General features: G+C 31.1%; 1 protein-coding gene across 8 annotated transcripts in view; it reads left to right on the top strand.

Moving 5' to 3' along the window:
- Positions 1 to 23,604, top strand: part of LOC134697064 (inverted formin-2-like) — a 58,212-nt gene that overhangs the window by 19,028 nt on the left and 15,580 nt on the right. For 7 of the 8 annotated variants that reach the window (XM_063559085.1, XM_063559086.1, XM_063559089.1 and 4 more), the window contains 2 exons: positions 21,073 to 21,188; positions 22,970 to 23,129. In XM_063559085.1, the coding sequence (XP_063415155.1) occupies positions 21,073 to 21,188; positions 22,970 to 23,129 (276 nt within the window). Of the gene's footprint in view, positions 1 to 133; positions 681 to 21,072; positions 21,189 to 22,969; positions 23,130 to 23,604 lie in introns of those variants that run through there. The other variant, XM_063559090.1, reaches the window with a different exon arrangement.

Genomic DNA, 23,604 nt, shown 5'->3' with positions numbered 1-23,604 from the left:
GATTTCATCTGCTATGTGTTATGTAAACATTCTAGTTGCAGTGACTGTTGGATAATAGGTTGAATATGCCAACCACATAATCAATTTTCCTCAATGACAGGATTTCAAATTATCAATTTCAACAGTGCTTTAAATCTATTTGCTGCTATTACAGTCTAACGTAACAAGACGACTGGGATATTGACATTAGAAATATCTTCTGCTTAACGATCAAAACACAATGAAACGCCTTTCAAAACAAAGGTCATGTTTCTATCAAGAAAACACTGGAGTACAAAATCAGACGTCTCTTTCTGATGTGGAGTCTGACATTGACGAAGATCATGAACAAAGACATAAGTTACAAAGGTCCAACTCGGACACTAACTTGGCAGATATTGCCACGGACCTGTTCTTGGCACAATCATGTGTCTTTCTTTTACGACATCCTTCTGTTATCAATTTCTATAGACTTAGAAAGAAACTGAAAAGTAACGACAAGAGATGGATGGGAGATTTTCTAAAACGAAATGGACTTGAATTACTGTTTGAATGTTTAGACAATTTAGGAAAATATTCCGGACAATTTTCAACACTGGTGTTACGTTTGGAATGTGTTATGTGTATCAAGACAGTGATGAACTCCGCCATTGGTTTACAGTGTCTTAGTAGATCGGTCTACGCTCCAAAATTCGGTTCAGGTAACAACATATCTTTGTTTTTCATTTAAAGCATTGTTGTAATTTTGTTGTTGTTTTGAAACAGAGTTTTTAAGCTGTCTTTTTCATTTTATCACTATAATCTCTTTCTTTCACTTACTCGTTATCTATTTTTAAAATAGAAGGTAAATGCTGCTATATAATCAAGTGTTTATGTTTGCAACGTCTGTTTCAAATCAAGAAAAGTTAATACTTTGACACGCTTATAACTCCCGCAGTTATTTTATTTGTAGTTTACTTTCTTTTTTGTAACAGTAATGTTTGTCTTTCCAAGGCTCGATGTTTGTAGAATTTCATTTTATAATTTCTATTTTAAAAGACTTGTGATAATTTGTTTCTGAGATACGATATTTTGTATTAGCAATATTCGACATTACGTTTTTCTTTCTTTGCTGTTGTTGCAAGTTCCTTTAAACAAATTATTAAATTTGAAAAAACAATTTCATAATTGCAAGAAATCCAAGAGTATCAATGTGCCATCTTATTTATTTCGTTCTATTGCTTTTTATGCGCAAAACCCTGGAGACTATTTAAAATCATGCATATATCAGTATTTCAATAAGGCTCTCCAATTGAGAAGTTTCGATATTTATAGATTATCGTTGATTACCTGAACGAGATAGATTTTCTCACTTGAGCCGGTACGGCGAAAGCGAGAAAAGGATTCGAGTTGAGATGACCAATGATAATGTGCCTAACGCTTTTTTACCTATGACGTCGTTGTCAATTTCATGTCGATTTCATTGGCAACGCCACGTGCCTCTTTAGTTTCTAGCGATATCTTTCCATCTCTAGCGAGTATCACGATGTTAATAATTATCACAAAAAAAATAAATCAAAGGAAAAATGCAAAAAATAGCGATAAAACATTCTACACGGTAAAGGGTTTAAAGAAGACAAACATATGTCGATATCTTTATTTATGCCATTGGTGTGGGTTTTATAAAATTAATGGGACAATCAGTTGACAAATAGATACATTTTGCCTGTATGGTCTCATCAAGAACGTCATAATTAAAACCGCCGAGGTCGAATCTACAAACTACGTCTTAATATCGCTATAGTGACTTTCGTCGAATGCTCTATTAGTTAATTAAGGAATGCATTTAGTAATTGTAAAACATAAAGAGTTTTTTCTTTATATTCCTTTTTCGTTTCATTGATTATATTGATTTTCACATACATTCGACCGTTTGCTATTGAGTATTCCAAATGAAGTTCAGTCCAGAAATTCGTAATGAAGACAACCGAATTACCTGTATTACTTTCAATTTTAATTCCGCTCCTTGCAATTAATGTATTATCATCGAGCAGAAACTCTTCCCGATGTATTATAAACGCAGAAAAAAAGGTTCATTTGGGCTGGGTCTTTTATCAAACTCGTTTCAAGCTGTGATTTGTACTTTAGGCAGCTTAAATCAAATCAAATAATTTTAATTTAAATAACAATACAGCATGAGAACTTAGCGAGCTTTTGAACCGACATAGACTAACTCTTTACTGTTTCACTTTTTCTACAGATAAAACTTATTTCTAAATTACATCAAATACTGAATGTATTTGATATCATTTGTAAACAGTCATTGCAACTCCAATACTTCAAACAAAGAATATCCATTAGAAATGCCTAGAATTGACTTTTATCATTAAAATCCACACAACATAAGATACTTGTCGAAACGATTTAAATTTAAAATCAAGGATTTTACGAGATTTTCTGAAAATGATTTTTTAAGTTTAAGATCAATATTTGAATTATAGAATAGAGCAATCATATAAATAGATTTTTTTTTATATTTCCAATGCTATAAAGAATGAATACATTATTGCCATGTTGTCATGGCACCCTGTATTTTGTAAAAGTAACAAAATAAAATACAGCTATTTGTCGTTCATTGTAAAATGTTTTGAAATGCTTCACATTAATAAATACAAAACAAAGGTACCACCTGTGTGTAGAAGTATTTTACCTTATTCTTTAAAACCAAGTTAGGTCGTGACATCAGGTGAATAGGTAGAATATCGTTTGTTTTTCATCTAACAATAAAGTCTCCATTGTTATGCACTGAATACAGTTTCATAATGATTTCAAAATGTGGGTCATAAAATCTACGTCTTCACTTGTCTAACTTTTCCTCAATAAAACGACAAAAAATATCATTTCAGAACTAGGCTTACGATAAGCACATCACTTAAATTTCAGATTGTGATTTTTTTTATGAAACAAACTATTCTACAACAATTGCATGCAGGGAACTTAATTGTAAAAATGGAGTACACATATTCGTGTGTATGATAATCCAGGGTGAGAGCTCTTGTTTCATATAAAAAAAAAGATTAATACGCGATTGCGGATTAAATGGATGCTACTGAGTAATTTGAGTGTTTACGTGATTTTATTTACTTTATTGGCTTTTATAATGAAATATATGTTGCAGATCAACAAAAATTTGTTCCAATCAAGCTTTTTATAACCAGTTCCTGTCCTCTTTGCATCGTCTCAGTAATACCACCAAATGCGAATTTTTATCGGATTGTCATATGTCACGAGAAACAAGGCGAGTGTAACTAATCAAACAGGAAACTATTTCGATGCACCTGTGTACTTCATCTGTTGCCCGAATGATATATTTCTTAGTGTTTAGTTCTTTTTTCTATGAATCATGATGTTTCCACCGTATATTGACTTACGCTATTTGATTGTGTCTTCGTATCTTCATACTCTTTGAACATGCCGATCTCTGATATTAATCTCATTGTTTGTAAAGGATTGTTTAATACTAACACTTACCAAAAAACACGACACACATTTTTTTTATAACTTATATTGATTAGATGGAAGTAAAGATTCACTAGTATTTGATTATCTTCATTTGAAAGAAAGAATTTTATCTATTCGAAACTTATAAAGATATCCAGATTCAAAATGCATACAATAATTCAGTATTATATGTTGGTCAGTGTATTTTGCTTTCTGCTTCTCGGTTCATATATCAGTCTAGTCTTGTAACCAGACATATCAGTCTGCAGAATGATCGATACATGTTAACATTAGTGGCGTTATCCTTCACAACTCTCTATTTGTTTATAATGTAGTATATACAGCTATAGGAAATATCTGAGAGCTGCATTTATATGTATGTAAACAGCTGTATTTATTTTGTGGCATGGATTAATAATACACTTTATCCTTTGTTTTTCTATTAAAGCTGGGCATATGCAATTTGCCTATCACATAAGTCTGGATAAAAGTTTTTCATTTTTCAATTTTTATTTTAGGACATCATTTTTAGCTGCACTAGTTTAATTGCTGCGAGAATAGGCTGAAGACACTATATATTAACCATAAAGTAAACTTATTCCCATTTATGACCCCTTCAAAATTAAAAAAAATAATTGTTGGAATTTTTTTCATAAGAATAAAAAAAAAGGATCCGTGAAGAATCAACAGCTAAAAGAACAAAACACCGACAGAATATAAGTTATTGAAGTTAATGCAAATGTTTTAGAAAAATACAATAATTGATTAAATTAAAAGAACCAACATTCCACAAAAACATAGTCGACACTGTTGTACAATTAAAATTACTCATACAGATGGTTCACAGTATTTAAAACTCTTCTTGAATTTTACTTTTGTACTTTTTGAACTTTTCAATTCTTATTATCGACATAATACGTTTTTGGGATGTTGCAGGTCTTTCTATGTTGAAAATTACCAAGAATAAATCTAATCTCCATTATCATAAAACAAGAAATATTTACTACGACATAAAACTTACAATTTTGAGTTTAAGAGAACTTATGCTTATTATCTGATCTAAAATGAAAGACTGCTATTTAGAATAGCTATTTTAAGGAAATGGATTATCAAGTTATTACCAAAAGAGAAATTAATTCATCAATTTCTCTCATCGTCTCATACCATGCTATCGGTGTGTAATTCTCGTATAATATAAGGAATAGGCAAAAATGATTTTTCATTTAGTGTGTAATAATCGTATATTCCTCGGATCGGTAATAATGATTTCTCATTTTAAGTATCAATTTGCTTCTCAGTGTTATATGTCATGCCTTTAAAAGTCTATATATGAATTACTGCCGCTCCTTTCACATTTAGAACACTAATAACAATGGCCTCCCTACAATACAGTTTTGATAAAAAATGTAATACAATCTTGTTTGAAAAATGTAAAAGTATTAATTTGGTTTTAATAAGGCACCAGGGTTGATGACCATTACAGAGAAGGGGAGCACTTACAAATATATTTTAGGCTAGGGCAACACTCAAAACATGTTTCAGCCCGCAATGTGTGTCTGTCACAAATCAGGAGCCTCTTTTATAGTGGTGGTAAGTTTCTGTATCATGTTTACGTTTTGGTTTATGGTTCTTAGTTTTATCGTCTTTGAGTCGTTTCGCATTTTGTAACTTCACGGTCTTTTAAAGTTTTCTCCACGGGTGGGTTTTGTTTAAACACCATCTCCTTATTTCTTCATTTACTGTAATGCCTTGAAGACTAGGTTTTTTTCTAGATGGAAGGGTAGATAGATCAATACTTTGGATTTCAGTGTCTGATTAAAGTTAATGACGACATTCATGTTACAAATTCTTGCATTGAGTTTGTTCTGATTGTTGTTTACGACTGATCCAATACGAGTCATTTTTCCGACGTAGTAGGTATAGTTGCGGTTTGTGCCCTTTGAACTTAAGGACGCTTAACTATGGCAACAGAATACGCATGCTCGAAAATCCTTTCTGTGATTGGACAAAATGCTGTCATGGTGGATGATTTGGTTGTGTTTGAAAAAAACGTCTCGTTTATTATATCGTGATGGAAAGCAAGTGAAAAACTGTTAACATTTGAACAAGATCTTACAAAGATTTATATTTTTATTAAAATAGTTGTTTCTCAAATAGATCTTTGCATACCCGACAGCTGTTTATTCGGGACAATTATACAATTTTTAATGTAAACTTTGTTGTACGAACGTACATGACTTTAAGAAAGCACCTACGCATGTGAGATTTCCGCGGGTTTTTGGTGAATAAACTCAATTTAAATACGTCGGATATCTGTTTTAAAGATAGTTCTTGTTTAATTTCATCTTAGTCCTTCGCAACCAGTTCTTTAAATTTTCCAGTTAAAAGCCTAACTGTACATGTATCTACAAGGCGAAGCTATGTTATTGTGATCAAAATGTTTTAGAACATAAAAACGAATATACGAATACGAAAGTTTTATTTTGATTCGGTCAACATATAACATTCAAGCATATAAAGCTCTTAGACGCTTTTTACCGAATATAAAATAACATGAACAGAACATTAAAACACACAGCATGCAGGCAAGATATATAACAGCACAGGCGTATTGATATACATGCAAAGCACTACCTAAGTACATATCTACACAAGCCAAAGCTGAAACACAACTAAAATTCATGCACAAAACAAACTGCCTTGATTGCTTTCAAATTGTGTTCAATTCGAAATCGTTTTGACTTAACAACAAACCAATTAAACTGTAGATTGTATTTTTCTGATTAAAACACTTCTTCAATATAATAATTAATTTCACTACTTTATTCAAGGTTTCCTTGTTTGTCGTACTGTTTCGGTTAGTGACTCTAAATCAGTTCATATTCTCAAAGCTCTCGTGTGTAATTAAATTGGATTAATGGTGTTTCAATTTCTTTTACAAATGACTGTCAGGTTTTTTGTCTTTCGTAACAGTCACAGAACTGGAAGGTAATCATTGGTATTAAATTGTTCGCAAGACTTCTAGATCTCTAATTGTGTCAAGTAGTAGCGTAGGACGTTTTTTTTTATCGACATTCCTTATACAACCCTAACATGCCTAAGTAAATGAGTGGCGGGCATATTTCTTTTTTCAATTTCATTTTTATGAAAAATTCAAAAATAAAATATCGCAAAGTGACATCTGCGATTATCGGCGTTTCAATTAAATATCTTATCAACACTCGTTTACCTGCTTAGTGTATTTTCTTGTTAAATGGCACATAACACCCATATCTATCCCTCAATTGTTTAGTTATTATGCGTAGTGGCAAATTATCTCATCGGCAATGTTTATCATCGCCGTATCAAAGCTATATAAAAGTACCCTCTTAAAAGCTTTCAAATGATTCTTGTTTTTTGCGCAATGCGTTTATGTTCGTGTCTCTTTAGCCGTAATTTTGAAATCTAGTCTAACTGCCTATTTAAAGCATTCTAAATCTTAACACAGATTGTGTGTCAAATTGATAACAACTTTGTCTAAGTGAGGGGTAACTTGAGAGATGCAATCAAATCTTTAGTATTCAATCATCCTCAAAACAGCTGTAAAATAAAGCTCAACTTGGTTCGAATCTAGATACAAAAAATTAAATGATTGTTTAACAGATTCTTTTAATATTGCATTTACGTCTGATAATAATTGTACGAATATCAGCTAATCCACCATTTTCTACATTTGAAAATGCCTGTACCAGGTCAGGAATATGACAGTTCTTGTCCACTCGTTTTTGATGTGTTTTGCTATTTGATTTTGCCATGTGATTATGGACTTTCCGAATTGATTTTCCTCTGAGATCAGTATTTTTGTGATTTTACTTTTTTTTGTAATATCAACTTATGAGAACCCTTCTTATTTATATAATTTCATATATTTTATTGCTTTAAAGCTTCAGACATTGTGAAGGCCACGGTTCAATGTTGAAATAAGGAAGATAAAAAATAAATGTTACCGTCTCTTAAATTTTATTCGAGCAATACTTCATATAATACACAATGGAATTGCATAAGAATAGTAATGAACTTACACTGTCGCTGAATCCAGAGCCAATAAGTACATTTCTTTTTCTTATTACAAAATGCAATTTGATATTGTCCTGAATCATAGAGGGCAAACCGGATTGTAGAAAAAGAGGGGGTCAACTCTCTCATTTTCGGACGTATAATTTGGGTAGATAAACACGAAATGCTGGTGTAAAGCTAATGACAAGATACCATTTATAATAGTTAAAAGTATCACGTAAAAAAAAGAATACCACTAAATCAAACATTGTGCAAACGTGTTTTAAACAGTTTTTGGACGGATAATAAGTTCTGCATTGCAACCTGTCTTGTGTTCCTCTCATGGACTTTATTCACCATAAATGCACATGAACCAGTCATATTTGCTATTGCATAAAGTATACACAAAGAAGCAGATGATTGAAGTCTTTTATCAAGGATATTTGGAACTTTAGAAGATATAGATTACACGAATTTGTTCAATTCAATCATTTTATAACCTATTCCGGTCCTCTTTTCATCGTTTAAGTTATATCTCCTAATACGACTTATTTCCGGAATTTCATATGTCATGAGAAACAATACGAGTGTTACTTATGAAACAGGCATCTCAAACTATTCTGATGCACCAGTATGGTTCACCTGTTGTCAGTGAGGTCTGTTGAGTAGACTTTAGGTTTTTTTAAGTGTTTCTTGTGCAGTTATTGTCTTTTCGTCTGTTTTTCTTTTAACCCGTCTTTTTTTCTTGGAACCATAATGTTTTCTACCTTATACTTACGATCGTTGATTGTGTTTTGGTTTTAGCATACTTGATGAATATGACGGTCTCTAATGTTAACATAGTTTTTGTTGTCCCCTTTGTCATCATTTCATCTCATTGTAATAAAAGGATTGTTTAACACTTTCACTTACCAAAAATTTAATTGACAATGCCAAGGTACTTTGATATTGATATCGATAACAAGACAAGAAGCAATTTAATTTGTACTTTTTCTTAATTCGGTAAAAAATAAATTTTACTGGTATCTTGATTTCTCTTTATTTCATAGAATTTGATTTATTTAAAACTTGCTAAGATCTCCAGTTTCATTATTGATACAAAATAATTTTCATTAATGTATTAAATGATGGTCAGTATATTTTGTTCGTTACTTCTCGGTTTTTATATAAGTCTAGTCTATTAACCAGACATATTAGTCTTCAGAATAATCGATACATATGGGTATTAGTAGCGTAATCCATTATAATTCTCTTTTTGTTGATAATATAAACAAGGAATTATTGTTTACCATATTTAGTTGGGTTATTTTTCATCATACATTTCTACTAAATTTTCCAGAATTCAAAATTATTTCAGAATCAAATAATTCCCTGTTTATCGTATACAGTTACAGCTATAGCAAGTATCTGAGATCTACGTTCATATGCAGGTGAACTATTGTACTGATTTTATGTCATAGATGGATATCGGTTCCCCTTTTTATTTCTGTTCTATTAAAGCTTTGCATACGCAAATCGTCAATCACATAGTGTAGATAAAACTGTATAATTTTTATTTTACCACATCTGCCCATTTTTTTTTTTTTTACCTAAACTGATTTTAATTGTAAGAGAATAGGCTGAAGAAACTAGATGACATCCCTAAAATTTAACTTTTTCACCTTTATGACACTACAGACTTGTTATAAAATTTGTTTTGGTCAAGTCAGTATTGCTTTAATATACACACATTTCATGTTAATTGCCCTTACACTGTTCTTTTCCTTCCAAACATTGAAGGTGAGATTCACTGCTATAGTTCTAATTTAGAAAATGACAATTTTAGCGGTATATCGATCATTGCCATAGAGCGCGAGGGTTGGATAGCTACAACACCAGGTTCAACCAAACAGTTTTTTTTCTTAAAATAACCTGTACCAATTCAGAAATATGGTAGTTGCTTTTCTAATAGTTAGTTGCTATGTATGTTGCATTGTCGTTTTTGTTTGTTGCACTTCTATTGTTTCGTTAGCGTCCTCTGAAAGTTGATACGTTTCCCTCGGTTTAGTTTGTAACCCGGATTTGTTTTCTCTCAATCTGTTTTTGAACAGATGTTTACTACTGTTGTCCTTATGAATTACTCTTTGAACTTAAACGCATTCTTGTTATCGAAAGAAAACGTTCGTTTGCATGTTGCAGGATTTATATCTAATAATTCTTTGTTGAAAATAACCAAGCATCAATTTAATCTCTAGTATCTTGTAATAACAAATATTTTATTACGACATAAAACTAACAATTTTGAATTTAAGAGAAAATTTAGCTTATTATCTGATCTAAACGAAAGACTGCTAGCTGTTTATAAAAGCTATTTTAGGAAAACGGATTATCAAGATATTTCCGACAAAGAAATTAATTCATCAATTTTCTATTCTTATCCCAATCCATGATATCTGTATGTAATTCTCATATAAAACAAGGAATCGGCAATAATGGTTTCTCATTTAGTGTGTAATACTGGTATATTCCTCGGAATCGGTAATACAGATTTCTAATTCAAGTATTATTTTGCTTCTTTTATAAAAAAAAACAATCGGTGTTATATTTCATGCCTTTAGAGTTTGTCTATATTTGAAATACTGCCGCTCCTTTCCTATTAAAAAAATAATCACAATGGCTTCGCTAAAACATTTGTTTTATTCCATCTTGATTAAAAATATATTTAAGAATTGAATGCTTCTTTTTGTAACTTCATAGCGATGTAAAACCGTTGACGGAAGCGCTTCATTCTAAAAATGTGCGCACGGTCAACTCTTTTACAACCCTATGAAGTTACTAAAAGAAGCATTCAATACTAATAATTACATGTTTTAGCTATGATTATAAAAACACGAATTTTATAATTTTTTTATTTAATTCACCTGTACACTTTATTGTGGGATCATGTGTTATCATGAGCGAAAAGTTTTATTGAGTAATGCAATTGCTTAAGGAATAACACGTGATGTGCAGTAAACCATTCAGAATAAAGTATCATAATGAAACATACATCTAATGTAATTATAAAAGTATTCATTTGGTTTTAAAAAGGCGCAAGGTTGATGACAGCTCAACATTGTATATGTAGTCATGTACTGATAAGTAATATTACTCTTACGTTGTATTTTTACATCACTATCTTAGGTTTCTGACGACATTCAATTATGTATCAAATTCGTGCCTGAAGTTTATCCTGGTGAATGTTCACGACTGATCCAATATGAGCCATTTTTCATTGTCAACTTTGTCGAAGTCCTTAGCCACCAGTTCTTTAAATTGTACTTTTGAGCGCCTGTCTGTAGTTTTATTAAAACACTGATTTCTTATAGCAATTATTTTACTATGTTCAAGGTTTCATTATTTGCCGTACTGTTTCGGTAAATGACCCTAAATCAGTTCATATTCTCGAAGCTCTCGTGTGTAATTAAATTGGATTAATGGTGTTTCAATTTCTTTTACAAATGACTGTCAGGTTTTTTCTATCGTAACAGTCACAGAACTGGAAGGTAATCATTGGAATTAAATTGTTTCGCGAGAAAAAAGACTTCTAGATATCTAATTGGGTCGAAGAAGCGTAGGAAAGTTTTTGATCAACATTCCTTAGAAATCCAAAAAAACACGAGTGAATGATTTGTTTTTCATTTTAATGTTTTTGTTTATTTAAAAATAAAATAAAATGGAGCAACATGTGCGAGCGAAAGTTGTCGGTGAATAAAAACGAAGAAAGTGGATCTTTATACGCTACATATAAATATATATACTAGTATATTTTATTTGGCTAAAGATTTCAGTTTCAAAAATCGACAATTATAATGCAATTTAGCTTTAAACATGAACATGTGTTTACGTGTATCAAAGCACCTAGGGAGAATATAACTACTCAATGGTCAATAAGTCCGTAATAGAAAAAACGGTCTTCTAGATCTTTGATGGGGTCAAAGTATCATAGGAAGGATTTTGGGGAGCCTTCGACTTTCGTCGCAAAAGCGATCCTACATTCCGTCGGCGTCGTTGTCGGCGCTCAGTGGTTAAAGTTTTTAAAATTTTAATAACTCTCTTGCACTATCCTGGATTTGTACCACACTCGGAGAGAAGCTTGTTTATGTTTATAAGGTAGTATCCAGAAGTAAATATTGTAATAATAAAATTCCGTTTTTTTCATATTTTACTTATAAATGGACTTAGTTTTTCTGCTAGGAACAATACATTCAATCTGCGGTTAAAAGTTTTGAAATTTTAATAGCTTTCTTTAATAAAATTAACGGTACCAATTTTCTTGCACCAGATGCGCATTTCGACAATACATGTCTCTTCAGTGATGCTCGTGGCCAAAATATTTGAAATCCAAAGCCAACTATCCTGGATTTGTATCAAACTTGGACAGAAGCTTTTTTGTGATCCTAAGATAGTATCCAGAAATAAATTAAAAAAAATCTTTTTTTCCCAGTTCAATTCAATTCAGCTTAAATAATAACATGTGTTTACAGAACCAATGTATCACAACACCTTGACAAATTTTTATCTACTTTATGTTCAATAAGTCCGACCATAAACGAAATCGCATGACAGACCATAGTTTGCATATTTACATACATGTACTACCTGGAAATAATGTGTTTTATTATTTCTATTTTTTATTGATTGCTCGTGTTTTACGCCACTTTAACAGTGTCGAACAGTTTTTATTGGTGAAGGAAGCCGTGGTACGCTGATAGAACAGACAACCTTTTGCAGAAATTATCAATACTAGTCATTTAAGATAGGAGTCGAATGCATCTACCATGAGCGTCATTCGAACTCGCACTCTCAGTGTTATCCTGTTGGTGGTCACTGAAGTTGAACTATTTGCCCCCGATGTCCCTATTATAATGTTTTGAAATACATGTATTTTCCATTTGTGCTACCATAGTTAGTTTAATCGATAGACGTAACAACTTAAAATGTTATTATATGTGGCTGACCTTTAATTCTGGAGACCCGACTTTAGATCGGAATTAGGGTTAACCACTTCCAAGAAAGGTTTCAATTAAACATATTATCAGCAATCGTTTTCTTGTTTAGTCTTGTTTAGTATTGTCTTGTTTAATTAACCACAACATCCATCTGTAGCCCTAAATTGTTTCTTTCTTTTCAAATTATCTCTTTGGTCATATTAACCATCGACGTAAAATATTATATAAAATAACCTTCATAATACCTGTAAAATGATTCTTTTTTGCACAATATGTTTATGTTCTTGCCTCTACAGTAATTTTAAATACTATTATATTATCATCTTGAACATGTTCTTAACCTCGACACATATTGTGAGTCAAATGGATAACAACTTTGTCCATTTGAGGGGGAAGTTGAAATGCAATCAATTCAAAAGTATTCAATCATCCTTAAAATAGAACAAAAAAAAAAAATTGAACCGGGTTCGAATCTAGATACGAATCAACTGAATAAAATTATGAAAAAGTGGATTTTTTACATATATTTTATATTTTTTTTTATTCATGTCTGATAATTATTTTAAACATATCAGCTAATCCTTTGTACGTTTTGAACCCTTCTTGTTTATATAACTTCACATATCTCTTTTATTGCAATAAAGCTTCAGGCATTTGGAAGACCACGCTACAATTACGTAATAAGGAAGATACAAAATCATTTCTAGCTATTTCACAAATGTCACAGACTAAACTTTTATACCAGTATTCCTGTTAGTTAATACACTGTGGAATTCATAAGAATAGTAATGAACTTACACCGGCGATGAATATCTTAATTTGTCATTTAGAGCTAATTAGTACATTTTCATTTTCCTGTTACAAAGTGCAATTTGGTCTTGCGCTGTATTAAAGGGTAGTAAAAGAGACAACTTACCTCAGTCCGAAATTATAATTTCAGTAGAAATAAAAATAAGGCTGGCGAATAACTAATGATAAGGTGCCATACATCAGAATTTAAAGAAAATTCACTTTTAAAAATCAAAACTGCGATATTTTTTTTTTAAATATTTAACGCATTTATAATTTGCCCTACAACCTGTCTTGTGTATGTCTCATATCTGTTCTGTTCTTCATTACAAATGCACTTGAACCATATACATTTACTATTGTATGAACTAAATGGGTTGGTTCAAATTAGGTTTATCCATTTCATATAATTTCGATTGTTAGAAGAAAATAAAGCAGCATTGAAGAACGTACAATGAAACTCTGACCTCTGTAATACCCGTCTTATGTACAACAAGAATACATTTACACACAAAACAAGGCTCATTTAGTACCAATCTAACAATAAGCGCTGTTACTGAAGATTATCATTTTTTTCTTTAACTGCCTATGTAGAAATCATGCGTACCAGCGGTCTACTTTCCAGTAGATTTCATACAGCCACGATACAACGTCATTGAAAGTTAATACCAATAAAAAAAAATTATAACAATTCTTAAAAAAAGTAGTCAAAACTTTCATTATGCTAATTTGACAAGTGTAATTAAGATACGAACAACCATTTAACTTGTTCTTTTCTTGTAGTATATTGCATTTGTAAATTAGACCTAATTCATTAGTACGCCATAACATTACTTGATTAAGGGTTTTATTTTCTTGTATTCTTTAATGAGGATTCAAAATCTTATAAAACAGACCCAAGAATGTATTTGACAGATTGGTTAATTTGATAGCAGCTATAGACAATGAATGCCAATAGAAGACAAATAGTTTGCTACTTTATTTTCTCGCTGATTTATTTGATGAAAATACAGTATTGGTGAGATGTAACAACATTGTGTAGCATTGTATATATATTGAAAATGAGATTAGACCTAATCTCTGGCTACTAAATAGATAGGATATTGAGTTATGTTGTGGCACTTGTAGTTTTGTCAACTTGGATGTCAATCTGATTTTCTGTCTTGACACAATTATGTCGACGCTGTAGTTTACAAGAAGTCTTATCATATATACAATTTTCTCGTCCTAATGTTTGTGTTTTACCACGTGGTTGCTATTTGGATCGAATCCTATGCGATGATTGTTAAATCAGTTTGAAAGTTGAACGGATGAGAAAACATGAAAATTTTCTCAGTAAAATGGAAAGAAAGATGAAATTAAATGTGAAATAGGCTGCAATCTTGAAGTACATCTCTATCAATCAAGCTACTTGATGTTATTTTGTCATTCATTCCATGTCCGCATGTTGTCTTGTTAAATATGAGCATGCATTGTATTTTGTTGATTTATCAATTAAGAATGGTAGTCTACATACTTTTAGATATATAAAAAAATAAATGCGTCTTGCATTTGTTTCATTTGTTAACAGTTACTCCCCGACAATGTGTCATGGTTAGAAATTGTCCAAATTAATTTAAAACATCAAACTTTTTGTCCAAATTTTATCATTTAGCTTTATATTTACACTGAGAATAATTTAGTTGTTTTCTTTCTATACAAAACCTATCTATTTAAGTTTTAAATCACAGCAGTACGTGTTTGTGTTGACCAAGAAACCAAAAGACATGGTTATAAAACGAATATGACATTGTCCATCACTTTCAACATGAACAAAACCCATACCGTATTGAAATATTTAAACCGAAATAACAATCTGAAAGAAATGTACAATGAAGCAAGCTTTGGTCAGTATGGGTAAATGACAATTTGTTACCAATTTACTTCTGCGCGAGATGTCGCGCGTTTTTGTTTTAATAAGATTCTCACGTGCACTTCACGCCACACGTACGTTATCTTTTTCACTGTGAAGTGATACATCAACAACCGTTCTTTAGTAAATGTCTAAATTATATTAACTTTATGTTATTGAACGTGTTGAGCTCTTTACGCGGTCTGAGGAAAGTAGATTAATCACGTATGATGACATAACTTTTTAGACCATTCGGTGTAGAAAAGTTGCAATTTGTTATAGTTCAATCCTTTAGGAATATTTCCAGAAGTAAAGATGCTTATATAACTTAATTCCTCTAAACCCAATTGATCGTGATAGGAAATCGTTATAGGACAATGCAATATGTCTGAATGAACTTACAATAAAACCTCCATTATACTGAATGAAGTCCCTTGCCATTAATAATGCCGTGAAAATGAAACAGTGCAAGGCTTAAGGTACTATATATACGACAACTTTTTTGTTTTATGTTAACATTTTAGCAGATCGGTAGAATGACTATTGATTTTTTTGAAAAGCACAATCTAATCGATCAATTGTATTATATGAAGTTTTAAGTTCCTAGTATAAAACTTGTCATTTTTGAAAAAAAAAATATAAATCATGTTTGCGGATAAAACCTAGGACGAGAAGAATCGAGTTTTAAGCAACTATGTCTACAATTCAAGGCATGCAATACTCACAAATTGTATTCTTATATTGTGTGGTTTTTTTTCTCACCAAGACCATTGTACAAATTAAACTTAAAGGGGATGGGCAACAGGTAATTGTAACAGGAACAATGCAAGATATAAATTCACAAGACCAATGTTTAGATTTACAATCGGTTTTTTTTTCTGACAAGAAATGTAGAGGCCAAAAATAAAAAAAATAAAATTAAAATCACAAATATTTTGACCTCCGAGGAAAATTCAGAACTGAAAGTCCCTAATCAAATGGCAAAATCAAATGATGAAATCACATAAAACGAATGGACAATAATATGTTTCAATTAGTACAATGGAGTCCAACAGACTTTACAAAATAAAAGTAAGGAAGCAGGCTTGATCATCGCCGTACTTGAAATAATGCTAACCAATCCTTATATTATTCATTAATAATTACGTGGATTATATTTTCTGGCGTTTCCAGAATCCTACGATTCATATCCGTTTTATTGATATATAGTGCGTTCATTTTGTCAGACAATATCATAACATAAAAATGGTTAATTGTCTACGAGCTACGTTTAAGAGTACAGATGTATAAAAAGTATTTTATGAATTCCCCTTTAAGGAATCTGAAATTAGTTTATAAGATAATAAAAGACTAAATAATTAAGAAAAAGTACATTTTCATCTTCCATTAATGTAACAACTTCCATAAAATGTAATGAAATATAATTAATACATTTCATTACATGTTTTTATGACTAGATCGAAAAGAAGTAATCATCATTTATGACATGTACTTCGTACTTATTTGTTCATTTTGACGTTTTTCCTTTGATGAGACAACTAATTAAGACCAATGATACATTTTGTACTTTATTTGTTCATTATATTTTTTCCTGTGACAAAACAGACAGATTTCATTAAAACAAAAGCGAAATATTATTGAGATATTATATCAAGTTATAATTTGTATTCTAACTGTGATGGAGCCAAGGTTTTCGAAAACAACATTTGTAAACGAGTTAAGCGTAATAAAACGGAGTTGTTTTAAACTAACATCGATTGACGGGAAAAAAGCATTGACCTATACATGAAGGTGGTTTAAAAAGTCTAATATGTGGCGGATTCATGATCTCGAAAAGTTCATACTTTTTTCAATTGACTACAAGAAACAATCACTTGGACAACTGTTGTTCTTATCATTTCTTGCTTTTTTAAGTCAGTATGTTTACTCCGTTGCGCGAACGATAATACTTATTATAAGTCTTGGCGTATGGAAAGTATTTAAGAAATAATTGATGCAAGCTATACCTTTATTTTGTTTAAACTTGGGTAGGCATTATATTCCTGATCAATTTTGTCCGAGCGATAGTGAGTGTTAAAATAAGACGAATAAAATGTCTACCCATGTTAAAACTGCAATAAAATAGAGCTTGCATCAATTATTTCAATTCTTATTTCTATGTCCGATGTGTATAAGTGTAGAGGGTTTATATAGTTTATTCCATGAACCTTCCTTTTTGTTTGCAAACAAGCAAGCTACTGGTAATGTGATTTTTCAGAGGAAGGAGTTTTGAACACCCAGCATGAACGATTGTCGTATCTAAGTCGAATATGTCAATTTCGAATTGCAACACATTACAGTCATGATTATAAATGAATGAATAACAACTTGTGCATCATTTAAGAGTTTGGAAGTGTTTTAAGTAAATGAAATATATTAATTGCAGGTTAATTTGGATAAAATTCATTACACTGCAGTATACGCATGTGCAAACACATTTTATTGGATTTAGAGCATGGGTTTATTCAGAAAGCGAAATAATTCAAATTAAACTCGAGTATTATTATTTCAATATTGTTTGTAAAAATATATCATTATTTTATGACACACGTTTTGCGATGTTTGTTCAGAACGTAGCCTTTTGTTTCAAAAGACGTTACACTAACAAGGGTTCTGAGCATACACAGTTGGTATTGAAAATACACCTCTAGAGATTTTATGCAATAACAGCCCCCAAATCTTATGTCTAATCTTTGACCTTATTCCTTGTGATAACCTATATCATTGAATACCTGGAACTCCAATATTTAATTAGTATTCTATGCTGTTAAAAAACAATATTGTTAATAACAATAACTAAAAGTTCTGTTATGAAGACACTAATTGCACATCATTCCCTATTTTCTAACACTGACGACCACGTTTATAGTCAATTTGGAATTAAAGGATACAATTTCAACAAAAGATAGCTAGAATTCAGACGAAATAGGTTTTAAACTTTTTCCAAGAATTTCTAATAAATCGTTCTTCTAGTCTTGAATTATTCTCCAAGACTCTGCAAAGAGTCAATCAAAGAATCAATGAATATTTTTTGATCCGTTTTATTATTTTTAAAATACTTTGTTTGATCTCGATTCGCGAATTTTATAAGCAAATATTTTATCGTTTCCAAGATATGAAAAGACAGCTAAAAATACTGTCACATTAATGTGGTGTTATTAAAATCGTGATATAAAGTAATTCAATCTTATAAAAGCATTCCTAAGACTATTCAGATCATTAGTGTGAAAACTCTACAGTTAAGGTTAATAAATGAAAAAAAAAATACCAAAGGACTACTCTTTGAACACTTTACAAAGGAAATATCTATGTTAAGTTCTTATCTTGTGTGTTACATCTTTCCTTAGGGAGTGATTCTAAGATTGGAGGAATATACCAGTTACAGTAACGGCATAAGTCAATAGAAAAAATACAAAGTATTTTTTTCTTAAACATTCTACTCTCCTTTTAATGATAGAAAACAGTGATTGAAGATTAAAATATAAGATGAGCTCTACTCCCTGACAGTGAATTAAATCGTGTATTAGACTCTGTATCAATTATAAATCCCTTTATTGATTGCATATCGCCATGAACGTCCCGGTTATAAACCAAGAACTGTTCCAGTGGGATTCGTTCATTGCCTGGTTTTAAAGGTGAATGTGGACTGTTACAGTTTACAGATACTAAGATATAGTCTTTCAGTAATGTTAACGATGTTTTAAACGAAACAAAAACTCAATCATTGTTAAATAATTATCAACATTGTACTGATTGGTTAGTTTATCTTAACAAATCAACACTTGATTTTATATAATCAGAGGTATACTACTGTTGCCTTTATTTAATGTAAATAATTTTATCCAGCGATGTTATATGCCGCCATTGTGATACATGTACACATTATGTCAATATGTATCTACCATTATCAGTAACATTCAGCTATGTTCAAAAAAGAGGGACGAAAGATACAAAGGGACAGTCAAACTCATTAATCTAAAACAAACTGACAACGCCATGGCTAAAAATGAAAAAAGACAAACAGACAAACAATAGTACCAAGACACACCATAGAAAACTAAAGAATAAACAACACGAAACCCATCAAAATCTAGAGGTGATCTTCAATTGTTTCGGTCAATTTTACTAAAAAAATATGAAAGTTGGTTACAAATTGATTGCGAATCGTCAGTTTAATTTGAATTTAACAGGCAGCTAAGGTAGCTAAACCGATATAGCTCAAATGAAACAAATTTTGTCAATTTTACTGTACGTAAGGTTTACCCGAATCCACCTGAGAAATAGGGGACTGTTCATACATAATATATATTCACAACTAGGCTGTTTAAGATGGTTATATTCATTCTATCTTCATAAAAAGGAGATGGCAATACTCATGAATTCCGAGTTTCGACATTCTTAGAAAAAATGCTCAATACCTCTTTACCGGAAAGCAATCGTAGAATATTAGTTGAGACAGATGCTTATGACAGGAAATTCTCAATATGCACTCATCATGGTGGTTTTTTTTTCTGCATTAGAGGCCATAACAAATCATTTTTTAATATCTAAGGCTTCCTGCTGTTTTTAATATGAAAGTCTGCCATTTAAGACGATTATTGGAAAATAACATTAAAAAGTTACGAGAAAAAAAATTTGCGATCAAATATTCTTTGTTTCATTTTGTAAATTGAGAACAATTTCTGTTTCATTTCCTTCTTTATATCCAATTCCCGCTTAATGACGTCAACACACATTTTTAATAATTTAAGTGAATTAGTTTTGAGTACAAGGGACCTTAAACAATGACATTGTAATGTTTTAAGATAAAAATAGGCAGAGTGTAATAAACCTCTAAGCTAGACTATGAAGCTAATAATAAAGATAGTAAAACAAAATATAATATGTTTTCGGAAACGCAAATTGCTGTATTTGATTAATTTGCAACCTTGTGATATATTCTCCTGATAGAACTTAAATATGATACGAAGGAAATCTACTTTGTTTTGCATAATGGTAAATATTTAATTTCAATTATCTTAAACAGCGAGAGTTTATCATTTTATTTGACATTGTCATTTCTATTAGGATGTGTCTATAGCGCTATTTCATTGATTGTGTTGATGAAAAATGTCTGAATGGGGTTTGGATAGGATACACTGAACGCTTATTCTACCTTTAACCCTGCTTCTTCCGGTTTTGAAATTGATTCAAACTTCGGGTTGGTCAAATGCTTGAACTAAATTTTATCTACCCTACTACCATAAAAGAGGGACGAAAGATACCAAAGGGACAGTCAAACTCATAAATCTAAAACAAACTGACAACGCCATGGCTAAAAATGAAAAAAAGACAAACAGGAAAACAAAAGTACACATGACACAACATAGAAAAACTAAAGAATAAACAACACGAACCCCACCAAAAATTAGGGGTGATCTCAGGTGCTCCGGAAGGGAGCATATACCGCAAAGAAAAAATTAAACAAAAATGTGAGAAAACTTTATTTTAGAGTTAACATCCATCATTTAGAATGATATGATAATATCAAGAAATCAAAAAGTAGTAATATATAATTATAATGAAAGAAGATATATACTTTGACCTCTTAGATGTTTCTATCATAGCTTTTGGTATATTTACTAGATCAACATTGCTTTCATCTCGTAAGCAGGTCTGGAGAATTCATTCTATTACTGATAAGTATTTATACAAAAACTGTTTTTTTTACGATAAACATGTCTTTGATACATATTTGTATATCATTTAATTTTTCTAATCTGAAACATTTATGGGCGTCTGTGATGAGTATTGTGTGGACGATACGCGCGTCCAGTGCAACCATCAAAGTTCAGTCCTGGTATCAATGATGAGTTTATTAAGTAACTTTTCTATTTTTTAATCTTTTAGCCTTAGACACCAACAATGTTATGGTAAAGAAACAAGTTTTCGAACTGTTGTCCGCTCTGTGTGTTTATTCCAAAGAAGGATATGATTTGACGATAGAGGCACTAGATAGTTTCAGAGTGAGTAGTATTATATCTTTAATCAACGACATATTTTAACACCACCACTTATATTTAACAAGATCATAGAGTTTGTCTTCAATATAAACAAGAGCTCATTATGTATTTGAATTGTTAGGTTGATGCCCATGATTTGTTGCTAGCGGATGATTTTTTTTATGTTTCAAAATATTCATGTTAAGAATAAAAACAAACCATCACTACATTTTGTCAGAATTTCATTATTGTTTCTGTTTTTCTAATTGTTAATCACAAGGCATAGATACTACGGGCTGTCGAATGCTAAGCTTATTGTCGCTACAGAGTTAACCGACATGTTTAAGGAATGATATTTTCTGTCGCCAAGAAGACAGGTATCATCAGTTTTAATTCAGAGATTTTATTGTTCAAATCAGTTATATCAAAACAAAATGATTGGATAAAGGCTCAGCCAATAAAATAAAATATCCTTAAAAGATGGATAGAATAACGATTTGTTTTAACATTTAATTAAGAATTGAATGCTTCTTTTTGTAAATTTATTGGGTGGTAAAAGCGTTGACCGAAGTACATTTTGTATGAAGCGCGGAAGCGCTTCATTCTAAAAATGTACGCACGGTCAACGCTTTTACAACCCTATAAAGTTTCAAAAAGAAGTATTCAATACTTATAATTACATTTTTTTAGCTAAAATCATGAAAACACGATTTTTATCCAGTTTTATTTAATTCACCTGTGCACTTTTTTGTGGGACCTCGTGTCATCATGCATGATAAATGTTATTGTCTGATGCAATTGTTTACGGAATAACATGTTAGCCAATCAGAATAAAGTATTATAATGAAACTAACATCTAATGTAATTATTAAAGGTTAATACTGTTCTAATTTGTAATTCATGGCTGTTTATGCGATATATGTTATGATCATTGTTGAAGGCCATATGGTGAACTGTAGGTGTTTACTTCAACATTATTTGTTCTCTGGTAGAAATTTGTCTCATTCTTCATCTTCATATTTTGATATGTATAAATCATTTTGTCTCACAGTGAACGAGTCTAGTCATTAGTGAGCAGACAATTTCCGGGACATATTTTGGTAGATTTATGATGCACTATCTTTGTTTTCTTGTATATTGTTTTAATCATTGTTGGTGTTTTTTTCTTATCTGCAACGTATCGTTTGTGATTGACCAAATCGATATCTTGCAACATTTTGTAAATAATATTTGTGCATGATAATCAAATAAAACCTCATAAAATAGTTGTCTTCATTTTAACCATTTTTAACTGAATATTGTCATTTGGCGGCCAACTTTCAAACGATGTTATCAGGGTTAGACCAGGATGATATATTTTAATGATATTGGACAATGATTTGGAAGGCTATTGACTATGGTATTCAATAAATGCATCAAGATAATGTGAAAACAGAAACCAAATAGGTCGGATTGTGCATAAATATCGGTTGACAGTTACCTGTTTTAATCGATTATTGAAATATTAAATGTGTTTTGAATTTAAAACATCATATTATACTACGACATTAGCATATGGCTAAGAAACGTAAACTAATTGATGCATACGTTGTATGCTGACAACATCAATTTTATGGCAAGTTCGAAAATAGTAGGGAGTCATGTAAATATCTCATTTTTGTTTAAGTATGAATAGCTAGCCCATAACATATTTTTGGAATAATTTTACTTGTTTCTAAGATTAAATAAATACAAAATAACATCATATAAATAATTATAAATTAAAAAAGATAAAACTTATTATTTCCAAATTTGTTTTTGTCTAGACACTAAAGAGACAGCGGTACAGATTTAGCTTGATAGTAAACGAGTTGAAAACAGCTGAATTAATACCATATAAAACAACGCTTGTTGCATTTGTGAACTGCATTTTGGTAGCCACTGAAGAACTAGAGGACAGAATACGACTCAGGAATGAATTTATTGGTATGTCTGTTGCTCTTGTTTTCAAGTTGGTAGATATAACGTAAGGGTACCCAAATTGCACCTAGTACCCAAATTGCACCTATTCAGAAAAAATAGCTACGGAAATCTTACAAGATTCCTTAGAGACTAAACAATTTGTATTTTTATGATTTGATACTATGCACGTCTTTCAACATAGGTAAACATATTTAGATATACACAAAACGTTCACAGTATTTATCAACTGATGGACTGTTTACTGAAAAAGCAAAATGTACGAAAACGTCACCATGTGACGTCATCAAAACGTCATCTTTTTAAAATTAGCAAATACAATGTATTATAAGTAAAAAAAATTAGTATTTATAGCAAGGAAGTTATATTTTCTTTGCATCTTGTGTTGAGGGTCGACACACCAAACTCCCGTATGAATATTTGAAACATCATGTCCCCAAAATGACACTGTTCTTTTATGAAATCAAGCTTCTTATAAATT

This window comes from Mytilus trossulus, chromosome 14 (assembly GCF_036588685.1).
Source record: "Mytilus trossulus isolate FHL-02 chromosome 14, PNRI_Mtr1.1.1.hap1, whole genome shotgun sequence".
Classification (NCBI taxonomy): domain Eukaryota; kingdom Metazoa; phylum Mollusca; class Bivalvia; order Mytilida; family Mytilidae; genus Mytilus; species Mytilus trossulus.
Note: the sequence above shows the minus strand (reverse complement) of the source record. Positions and strands in the feature narration are given on the sequence as shown.